The 12,190-nt window shown below is 35.9% G+C and overlaps 1 protein-coding gene across 2 annotated transcripts in view; it reads left to right on the top strand.

The window, feature by feature from the left end:
* The window catches only part of DNAH8 (dynein axonemal heavy chain 8), a 310,080-nt gene that overhangs the window by 95,385 nt on the left and 202,505 nt on the right, over window positions 1-12,190 (top strand). For both annotated transcript variants that reach the window (XM_039856088.1, XM_039856089.1), the window contains 4 exons: window positions 331-527; window positions 1,087-1,213; window positions 3,544-3,779; window positions 8,238-8,342. In XM_039856088.1, coding sequence (XP_039712022.1) covers window positions 331-527; window positions 1,087-1,213; window positions 3,544-3,779; window positions 8,238-8,342 — 665 coding nt within the window. The remainder of the gene's footprint in view (window positions 1-330; window positions 528-1,086; window positions 1,214-3,543; window positions 3,780-8,237; window positions 8,343-12,190) is intronic.

Raw genomic sequence — 12,190 nt, 5'->3', positions numbered from 1 at the left:
TTTGGACAAATATTTTTTAGATATGAGAGCAAAAGCATGGTCCCAAACAGAAAAAAACTGATAAACTTCATTCAAATTAAACCTCTTTTGGAGGGGTTTAATCAGTGTCTTTTAGTTCTCTCCTCTGAATAAGTTTTTTCACATTAAAGAAACCTAGATCTCAAATAGCTTAATGAGAATAAGTACATATAGCAAGAGAATAGCTTTTAATTACTTGAAGGGAGAGTCTTTTAAGAAAATACAGCTTGAAAAATATCTATAAATATTAAAATCGGTAATATTTAAAGTTGAATATTCAAGTTATCTCTATATAAAAACATTTGTTTTCAGGATCTTTTGAAGAAATAATTCCTGCAAGGAAGCTGAAGAATTTTTATCCTGGTGTAGCTGAGCACAAAGACATTTCCAAGTTGGTCCTCCTGCTTTCTTCCTCCGTGAATTCTCTAAGAAAGGTGGCTCATGAGGCCCTGCAGGACTTTCAAAAATACAAGACACTCTGGACAGAGGACCGAGATGTGAAAGTGAAGGTGTGTTTCTGCTACTTGTGAAGCAGCTTGAGTTTGAATTGTTTATATCCAACTTGTGTGGGAATGCCAAGAAAATATCAGTGATGATGACAGGAACTCATGAGCAGAGGTCAAGAGCCTATAAATGCCAAGCACCTAACATATCATATCATGTGTAATTCTCACATGGACATTTTGAGGCAATTGATAATAATGAGGCTCAGGCAGACTATGCTTAATTAGCTTAAACAATTCAGTATCAGTGATGTTACAGACAGGTCCAGAGGCCAGATACTCAAGGGTATGTCACACTTACCTAGACTTGGCTATATTTTTGGTTAGAGACTCAAGGTAACTTGAGAACTCTGAATAACCATTCATGCTATTTTGTGAAATTCTCTCACATAGCCTCCTCTTTTAGCACTATGAATTTATCCCTTTCCGTACCGAGCCACTGGCCTGATAGTACATACAAGTGGAAAGTGTATAAGCAAATGCAATTTTCTAATTTAACTATTATAAGTGTCAGATTTATACTGTTAAAAAGCTAAAGAAAACATTGATTATTTCCTTACTACAGGAGTTTTTGGCTAACAACCCCTCTCTGACCGAAATCAGATCAGAAATTCTGCACTATGCTACTTTTGAACAGGAGATTGATGAGTTGAAGCCTGTTATTGTTGTAGGAGCACTTGAATTGCATACAGGTACTTAAAAAATATTCTGTAAAATATCCGTATTTTCACATGAAATGTTACTTTAGAAAGCAGTTATTAAGCTACCTTGGTAAATATTATAAATATTAAATATTTCAGGACCACCAATATTGTTTATATATGCATTATGTATATATGTTACATATTATTATATATTTTACATATAATATTATACCAAGGTGGCTTAATACACTTAATATTCTGCACAGTTCCTCTGTTGGCAGTCAAATAACTAAAAGTACAGGCAAAACTCTTTTTCATGTTACTGTGAGGAGCGGGTTGTATACCTGAGATAAGAGTCAGTTTGAGGTCTCCTGAGAAGTTAATCCATTTGGGATTAGAGTACAAAGGATGTTGGGACAACCACTTAATGTCTGAAATAGAAAACCCAACGTGACTTTATGGCTTACTGTAGTGAGGGAGAGGTTGGTCAGGCATAGTGCTGCCAACAGAGCAGACTGCCAGTTTCATACAGGGTGGCTGGGCAGCATGGAGTCTAAGGATTGTGTGCCTAAATAGGTTAACATCATCTGTAGAAGGATGCTTGCTCAGGCAACACTGTTTTTGATTGGTTGGCACTTAGATGTAGGTTTATTATATTCCTCCTGACTGGTTTCCATTCAGAAGAAAGGGACTGACACTGATTGGCTTGCAAAAGCATGTGAACTAAAGTGAATTGGTCGATGGTTTAGGTTTAAAACTGGGTGTGGTGGCTACTTATTGCCATGGTTATGAAAGTACAATCATTCTTAAGTTTGTAGAAGATTTTATTCTCAGAAGATATTTGAATGACTATTTTACATTAATAGCCACCTTATGCAGATTTTCAGATCTATCCTCATGGAATCAGTGTAACTGTGGTTCTCAAATTTGACTTCCAAGGTTACTTGGTGACAATGACAGTGCCCACCTCACAAACTACTTTATATGAGACACATAGCATGGTGCCTGGTAGATAGTTGATGTTCAATAAATATTGACTACTATTATATCTATCAATAAGGGATTTAATTTGGAGAAGAATCACAAATACTTGAGGAGATTATTAGCTAGCAATCAAAAACTGTATATCAGGGACAATAATTACAAGAACTTCTGCAGCATTTTAGAAACTGTATTCTATCTAGTATTTTAATGTCCTATTTATTTCCTTATAGTGGTTAGGACTATGGTTCTTAATACAAAAATCACCTGTAGCACAGTGTTCTAGTTGTCCAGGTACTTGATTTTAGAGAGAAGAAACTAAAAAATGTAATAGGTGACAATGGTTATAAAGAAAGGGGAAAGTGTACTGAATCCGTGGGGTCCAAGGAAAAGGGGAAAAGAGACCCAGGAGATGTGGACCTCATGAGATAGAATCTCACAGCCTGAACCAACAAGCTGGCTGCGTGTCTCTTCTCAGGCTACACTGTTCTCAGCTCCTTAGTCCTTTCTCGTTAACTGTTGGAAGTTGGGAGGGGAGCAGTTATGTTTCAAGCTTGGCAGGGCTGGGGAGTTTAGGGGTACTGATTGTAGATAAAAGGAACGAGTAGGGATTGATAAGGTAGAGTTGACTAGTTAGAGCTGTTTTGTTTTCAAGGGACAGAAACCCATTTGAGCTATGTTAAGGAGAAAATGGTATATCCCAGAATCCAAGATGCAACTGGGCTTTAGGAATGGACCAGAACCAGGGACTGTGCAGGAAGCTGAGGAAATCCTTTCTCTCTGGCTCTCATTTCTTCTTCCCTCTGCACATGACCTTTTCTGCTTCCCGGGTCAGAGGGCTCTCCCTTAAATCTCATTCCAAACTCTCAAGAGTAGATTCTGATTAGTGCATAAAAGGTCAAGATTGACTAGGACAATCAGCTAGGCCCAGGTTGAAGGTCAGGTTATATGTATTCTCTAACTATGTAGATGAAGTAGAGAGTGGAATAACAGAAAATGGGCAGGTTTGGCAGATAAAAAATATATTACCCTCCACTGTGTGGGGTTACCTAGATGAAATGAGATGAGTGAAAGCTGCTAATGGGATGACCAGAAACAGAGCAAGGTTAGTATTGGACAGTGCTAGAAGTAATTTCTGATATTCTTCTCCGTAGACTTTTAGTGTCCTCATGCACAGTTTAACATACTCCATGGGGATAGGAATGAAATCTTCAAAATCTAGTAACCTCACAACATATTTAATTCAGACTAACTTCTTTTCAAGTGCTCCGTAGCCACATGTGGCTAGTGACTATTAACTGAGACAGTGCTGTTATAGATGTTCAGATTACACATAAAATGAACCGTTTCAGAATGTCAATTGTATTGCTATTTTGATCTTTTCTTGTCTTCACCAGAGCCAATGAAATTGGCCTTATCAATTGAGGCTAAGGCATGGAAGATGTTACTCTGTCGATATCTGAATGAAGAATACAAAAAGAAAATGTCAGACATGATAGCATTTATTAATGACTACTTGAAAAAGTTATCTAGACCTATTCGTGATTTAGATGATGTCAGGTTTGCAATGGAAGCCTTGTCTTGTATCCGTGATAATGAAATTCAAATGGACATGACTTTGGGACCAATTGAAGTAAGAAACTGCATTTTTCATTCTTGAAATGCTATTTTTTTTTTTTTAAATAGAGACACACTAAAAAGTTGATTCTGTTAACGTATTTCTCCATTTATTTTGTGGCACAGGCTGCCTATTTCTCCTTTCTGATGTTCTTGAAGGTATTTGGACAATTATCAACAGTGAACAGTATACAAAGGAATATTAATATATTATGTTAATATATTAATATTAATATAATAATGCTGTACTAGTCCAGACAGTTCATTTTTTTTTTTTGCTAGCACCAACATTTTATGGTAGGGAATGATTGCAGTTTCTCACATCAGTCCCAACATGTTAGGCAGATTCCCCAAATGTCTTTGTCTTTCCTTAGAAACCAGTTATAGGTCTCACTCATGACCAGTGGCATATCATGGGCAGCACAGGGGGAGCAGTCCACTTAGGCTTATAGTAAACTGTTCGAATGTGGATCAGCAGCAGAAGTTTTTAGGGGAGAGTACTATGTTCATTTTCTATTGCTGATGTAACAAATTAGCATAAACTTAATGGCTTAAAACAATACAAATTTATTACCTAGTTCTAGAGATTAGAAGTCTGAAAATTAGTCTTACGGGGCCAAAGTCAAGATGTCGGGAGGCTCTAGGGAAAAAGACTTTCTTGCTTTCTTCAGCTTCTAGAGGCTGATTGCAATCCTTGGCTCATGGCCCTCTTCCAGGAATGGTATCGCTCCTACCCCTGCTTCTGTCTGACTCCCTCTCTCCTGCTCCCTCTTTCCCTTATATGGACTTTTGTGATTACATTGGGCCCTCCCAGCTAACCCAGGATAATCAAGTCATTCATTCATTCATTCATTCATTTATTCTTTATATTCTTTTTGAGAGATCTGTCCATATCCAACAGTGGGGTATTTAGGTCCCCTACTACGATAGTGTTTTGGTCTGTTTCTCCCTTTAGTTCTGTTGTATATTTCAGGGCTCCCTGATTGGGAATATGGATGTTAATAATGTTAGGTCTTTTTGGTATATGATTCCCTTTATCATTATGAAGTGTCCCTCAGTATCTTTCTTTTTTATTTTGAAGTCTATTTCGTCTGATATTAGTACTGCTACTCCTGTTTTTCTCTAAATGCCATTTGCTTGAAATATAATTTTCCACCCTTTCACTTTGAGTTTATATTTGTCTTTGGAGCTGAGATGTGTCTCCTGGAGGCAGCATATGGTTGGGTTTTGTTTATTGATCCAATCTGCAACTCTGTGCCTTTTTGTTGGTGAGTTCAGTCCACTTACATTTAGGGTGATTATTGAAATATGAGGTTTTCCTATAGCCATGTTATTTTTTGCTTTCTGGTAGCTCAGTGTTTCCATTGCTTCTTTGTCCTTGCATTTTTATCTTCTTTTTATTTTGGTTGGGTTTTGTGGATTTTCTCTCTGGTCCTTCTTGTTTTATCTTGTATTCTTCAGTTCTAAATCTTTGGCTTGTGGTTATCATTACATATATGTAAAGGATAGTTATATAATATATATATATAGTAGTCCATTTTCTTCTGCGCCTGCCTTATCTCCCTTCCCCTTTGCAAATTTGGATCTTTGAATCCTCCCCTCTTCTGTTGTGGTCTCAGTTTGGCCCTTCGTATACTGAACATTCATTACTGTCTTACAATAGCAAATTTCTTCTTATTTAAGCTCGTAATGCCCTGTTCTTAATAAGGGTTGCACAACTCTGCTTCTGTCTGCTAGTCACCTTACTCCTAATTATGTATCTTTTTGTCATTTTGTTTTAGGTGGGCTGATCCCTTTCATTATTTCCCATAATGCAGGCCTCATAATGGAGAATTCCCTCAATTTTTGTAGGTCTGGAAAGGTCTTTATGTCTCCTTCAGATCTAAAGGAGAGCTTTGCTGGATACATCATTCTTGGCTGGTAGTTCATTTCATTTAATAGTTTGAATATTTGATTCCACTCCTTTCTTGCTTGTAAAGTTTGTGCTGAGAAGTCCGATGATAATCTAATGGGTTTTCCTTTATAGGTTACCATCTTCTTTTCCCTGGCTGCCCTGAGAATTCTATTTTTGTCATTGGTTTTTGATAATTTTATTACAATGTGTTTTGGAGAAGGCCTTTTTGGGTTGAGATAATTTGAGTGTTTTATTGGCATCTTGAATTCCAAGCTCCATTTCATTCCTTAGATTTGAGAAATTCTTGTCAACTATTTGCCTGAAAATGCTCTCTGATCCCTGCTCCTTTTCCTCTCTTTTGCAATACTCATTATTCTTATGTTTCCTCTCCTGATGGTATCAGCTACTTCTCATATTTCTCTTTCATTAGTTTTCATTCTTCAGTCTCTCTCTTCTTCCTTCTGAATTATTTCTAGATTTCTGTCTTTGATGTCACTGATCCTTTCCTCCATTTGGTCAACTCTATTTCCCAAGCTTGCTATTTCATTTTTCAGCTCTTTCAGTGTGTTCTTCATCTCTAGAAGTTCTATTTGGTTCTTTTTGAGAGTTTCAGTCTCCTTGCTAAAAAACTCATTCTGCTGATCTAGTTGTTTTCTCAACATTTGGAATTGTTGATATGAATCATTTTAGATCTCATTGAGTTTTTTCAGAAGTACCATCCTGAATTCTCTGTCATTTAAGTCGCATATTTCTATTTCTATGTCTTTAAGCCTATTTTCTGGAGATTTTTCTCTTTCTTTCTGAGCAGCTTTGTCACCTTGGTTGTTCATGGTGTTTAATGGACTTTTTCTGCTTCTGAGCATTAATGGAAGTGTATTATTATTATTATTATTATTTTATTTTATTTTTTTTTATTTTTTTCTTTCCCAGAAAGAAGATGTATTATATAAAGGTCTCTCTTTAGCCTATTGCAAAGAAGGTGTTTTTCTTTTGGTTTCCAGTAGGTGGCATCTAAGCATTTTGGATCCTTGCTTTATATAAAGCCTAAATAATGCCTTTTTAGTTTTCTGGTAGATATTTAATCACGCTCACTACCCTCAGTTTCAGTCCCTGTCAACGTCAGCGACAGTTTTGGTAGCATTAGCTCAAATACCGGTGGGGCTCCACAGTATTTTATCTTAGAGAATATGGTGAGGGGAGGCCTCTGGTTGGAGGATGGGGTTGTTGTAGCTCAGCCTTGCGTTTTGCAACTGGAGCTAGTAATAATCAGCTATTGCTTCTCTGCTATTCATGCTTTGCTTTATGCCCTGATCTATGGACTTTGCCTCTGCTTGGAGCTCACAGATCTCTCAGGCAGGGATGTTCAGGGAACCCGCCACAACTTCTCTCTCCTCCTCCTCCTGCAGGGAGCTCCTACTGTAAGAGGCAGCTTCTTAGTACCTCCCAATCTACCACCAGACTCCTGCAGTTCTGACATCTGGTAGCTCTTATGTGCATATCCCTGGCTCAGACATGCTTGTGTGCACGTTGGGTGTTATTTGTTGAGTTTTAGATGTTCAACTTATTGTTATTTAAAGGGTAGAGATCTGGGGACATCTCTCACTCTGCCATGCTTCTGATGTCACACACCAATAATTAAGTTCTTTAACTTAATCATACTTGCCAAGTCCCTTTTGCCATGTAAGATAACATATTCACAGATTCTGGAGATTAGGATGTGGACAACTTTGGGGAGGCCATTATTTTGTTTAGTATTTTACAACTAATTTTTAAAATTTCTGGCTTATAGTGACAGTAGAAATCAGACTCTTAATCCATTTTATTACTACTTTTTAAATTCTCTATAGACAATGAAATCATTTATTGTCTGTAATACCTGGAGAATTGGCACTTCCACTGCCTCCTTTTGGCACCCAGTGCTCATAATTAAGCATTGCTTTCTTGAACTCATTTAGAGTTTATACTCTTTGGTAGCTAATGAACTTTATACCTTTACAACTTTTTACAATCTTAGTATTTGGGAATTTGGGATGCCGACTCATTCCTCAAGATTTAACAAATTATCATATCATTGGTTTTCTGACTGCAGAAGCTCAATTCTTTAGCATAAATTCTTTTGGTAAAGCCAATTGCCAGTCCATTGCTTTAATCATACAAGTTTCTTTTTTTCAGAGTATCTCCCGCATCTTCATTTCATTCTATTCTTTATATAGCCAGCCCATATTTTAATAGAGCATGAGAAAATATTTTGTGAGGTGTTGACACAAGATGAAGGAAGAGAGAGGTAGAAAATGATTCTAGGGATATTTTCTAGGATAGTCTCTCAATATGATCTGTCCACATTTCCATCAGAATCACCTACACACTTATTAAATGCAGATTTCAGGGCTTGGCTATAGCATCAATGCTGATGTCAGTGAGAACCTAGAAGTGCTTCATATACATGTTTTATTTTGGAAACAACTCTTCTGGAATATGCTCTCTTCTTCTATGACATAGGAGTGTGTTTTTAGAAGGTATCTAAATCATTTGGCAATTGCTTTCCTTGTGATGTTTCTGAACTCCACCTTCACCCCACAGGAAGCCTATGCTATTTTAAACAGATTTGAAGTTGAAGTAACCAAAGAGGAATCAGAAGCAGTTGATACCTTGAGATATTCTTTCAACAAATTGCAGAGCAAAGCTGTAAGTACAAACTTATTTCTTATTTTTTATTTATAAGTTCTTATTTAATTCTTATCTTATAATGACTTACTTAAATCACTGTCTCCAGAAAAATACATTTCATACTTTTTAAAAACTTAATATATATTATTTTAATAGCTTTATTGAGATATAATCCACATACCATAAAATTTACCATTTCAATGTATACAATTCAGCAATTTTCACTGTATTCGTAGAGTTGCACAAACACTATCATTATTTAGTGTTAAAACATTTTCATCATCTCCAAAGAAATACCATACCCATTAGCAATTACTCCTTATTTTCCCCCTCACCACAGCCACTGGCAACCAGGAATCTACTTTCTGTCTCTATGTATTTGCCTTTTCTGAACACATTATATAGATAGAATCATACAACATGTAGTCTTTTGCGACTGGCTTCTTTCACTTACCAGAAGGTTTTCAAGGTTTATCTGTATCGTCAAATATACCAATACTTTATTTTCTTCAGGACTAATGACTTTGAGACTTTTTTCATGTACTTATTGGCCATTTGTATATCTTCTTTGGAGAAATGTGAATTTAAATCCTTTGCTTGTTTTAAAAATTTGGTTGTCTATTTTTGAGTTGTAGTAAGAGTTCTTTACATATTCTGGATAAAAGTCCCTTATTAAAGGATTTGCAAATATTTTTTTTGTCACTCTGTGGGTTGTCTTTTCACTTTCTCAATGCTGTCTCCTGAAGTAAAAAAGTTTTTATTTGGCGAGGTCCAATTTGTCTAATTTTTCTTTCATTGAATTTTTGGTACCATTTCTAGGGAACCGTTGTGTAATCTAGGGCCACGAAGATTTACTACTATGTTTTCTTAAGGGAGTTTTATAATTTTAGCCCTGACATTTAGGTCTCTGATACGTTTTGAGTTAAGTTTTGTATATGTTTTGAATTTTAGGTCCAACAAAAAAAAAGCATGTGAATATCCAGTTGTCTCAGTGACATTTCTTGAAAAGATTATCCTTTCACCAATGAATTATCTTGGCACCCTTGTTGAAAATCAGCTGACCATAAATGGAAGGGTTTATTTCTGGACTCTCAATTCTCTTCTCTTGATCTGTATGTCTGTTCCTTTACCAGTACCATATTGTCTTGATTACTGTAGCTTTGTACTGCTTTTTTTTTTTTAATTGTGGTAAAATACACATAACATAAAATTTATCATCTTAACAATTTTTAAATGTATGTAGTTCAGTAGTGGTAAGTATATTCTCATTGTTGTGCAATCAATCTCCAGAACTTCTTCATCATGTAAAATTGTAACTCTATACCCATTAACTAACAACTCCTCTTTCTCCCTTCTGTCAGCCCCTATCATTCCACTTGCTCTCTCTATGCATTCGACTACTCTGTGTATCTTAGTGGAATCATACAATATTTGACCTTTTGTGACTGGCATATTTCAGTTAGCATGACGTCTTCACGGTTCATCCATGTTGTAGCCTGTGTCAGAATTTCCTTCCTTGTCAAGTCTGAATAATATTCCATTATTAGTATATACCACATTTCATTTATTCATTCATCTATCAGTGAACACTTGGGTTGCTTTCACCTTTTGGATATTATGAATAATATTGCTATGAACATGGGTATATGACTATCTTTTTGAGTCCCTGCTTTCATTTTTTTTTCTGATATCTACCAGGAATAGAATTCTGGATCATATAGTAATTCTATTTTTAATTTTTTGAGGACTGCCATGTTATTTTCCATTGCTGCTGCACCATTTTACATTCTCACCAACAGAGCACACAGTTCCAATTTTCCCACATCCTTGCCAACACTTGTTTTCTGTTTCCTTGATAATAGGCATCCTGATGGGTGAGGTGGTATCTAATTGTGGTTTAGATTTGCATTTCCCTAATGATACATGGTGTTGAGCATCTTTTCATGTGCTTATTACCACTTGTGTATCTTCTTTGGAGAAATGTCTATTCAAGTCATTTATCTATTTTTTAATTGGATTTTTCTTTGTTGCTGCATTGTAGGAGTTCTTTATATATTCTGGATATTAACATTTTATTACATACATGATTTGCAGTTATTTTCTCTCATTCTGTAGTTGCCTGTTTACTCTGTTGATTGTGTCCTTATAGTCCTTTTTATTTCTGTAAGGTAGGTAGCGATATCCCCTCTTTCATTCTTAATTTTAGTAATTTGAACTCTTTCTCCTTTATTCTTGGTAGCCTAGGTAAAGGTTCCTCAATTTTGTTGATCTTTTCAAAGGTGAAACTTCAGGTTTATTGGATTTTCTCTGTTGTTAGTCTGTTCTCTATATCATTTATTTGTACCTTATTTTTTAAATTATGTTTTCCTCTGCTTCTATGGCTTTATTTTGTTCTTTTTTGCCACGTTTGTTAAGGTGGATGATTAGTTACTGATTTTCTATTAATGTATGAATTTTTAAGTATATATTTCTCCCTAAGCATTTTTAAGTTATTTTGTGTGTGTTTGTGTTTATTAAAATTATTGCGGTGACATTGTTTAATAAAATCAATAGGTTTCAGGTGTACAATTCAATAATATGTCATATGTACATTGCATTGTGCGTTCATCACCCAAAGTGAAATTTCCTTATGCCACTCTCTAAGCATTTTTGAACCAGGTAAATATTTACACACCACAAGTTAAACATGAAAAATGAACTCCAAGGGAGAACACAGATTCTTTAATTCAACTGAAAAATTTTTGTTGAATATTAATTAACAGTGGCTTATCATTTCTTGTTTATGGAAAGATTTGTCCCTGAGATTAAAGCAAGGCATAGTAGCAGGGACACAGAGCTTGAAATTGAGGTCATAACTGTGACTCCATCTTTGCTGTCCCCCAGTTGGGTGATCTTATGCAAGTTAATACCTTCGTTTTTAAATTTCTTCATGGGGTCATTTAGAAATATTTTAGGAATTTTTTATATGCAGTTATGAGGCTCACTTGAGGTAATGTATATAAAATATTTTCAATATTCATGTTTATTTATATTCATGTTAAGTGTTGACTAATTGCTTGTTTTGAAAAATGCTTGCTGGTTAGTCAGGAGAGTGACTCTTAGGAAAGAAATGGGGAATCCTCCATTGAGATTTGGTGAAGCCCAGCTTTCTCTTGTTCAATGGAAAAAAACCATGTGAGTTATTCTTTCTTTCCAACTTTTAGTGTTGAAGCCACTAACCTATCCTCTAGTAGAGAGAGACAGTTCAATACTAAAATCACTATTAAGCTTAAAGTAGTATATGTTCTAATCAAGACAGATGCTATCGTTGAGAGCAATTAAGAGCAGGGACCTTAGAACCCCACTGCCAAGTTTTGAATCTTGACCTTCCTTGTACTCGTGCTAGAACCTTGAATAAATTACTTACCCTCTCTATGCCTTAGTTTTCTCACCTGTAAAATGGGTATAATAGTCATATTTGCCACACAGAGTTGTTGTGAAGATTAAATAGGTTAACATACATAAAGAGCCTGGCAGATAGTAAGCATGAATTAGGTGCTAGGTATTATGATTGAAGGTTTAAGCTTTGAAGACCATTGTGGAGGGCATTTGCTATTATTTTTTTATACCCAGAGTAATATCACTTTCTTTCAGGGAATAGCTTCAACCACTACAATCATGTGAACCTACTAGGGATTGCTAACTGCAGACCTTGGCCTGGCCCTAGAGACAGCAGGTGACGCAGACCGGGCCTGTAGAAGTAATTGTTTCCCTGGCCACAGTGATGGCCTGAAATGGATCAGACAGGAAGCTTTCCTAACTGCAGTTAGAGAAGATGGCTTTGCCTCCTGGGTCATGAACTAGAATGATTTGAATCTCCTGTTGGT

This window comes from Pteropus medius, unplaced genomic scaffold (assembly GCF_902729225.1).
Source record: "Pteropus medius unplaced genomic scaffold, Ma_sr-lr_union100, whole genome shotgun sequence".
Taxonomy (NCBI): Eukaryota; Metazoa; Chordata; class Mammalia; order Chiroptera; family Pteropodidae; genus Pteropus; species Pteropus medius.
This window is presented reverse-complemented; position numbering and strand designations above follow the sequence as displayed.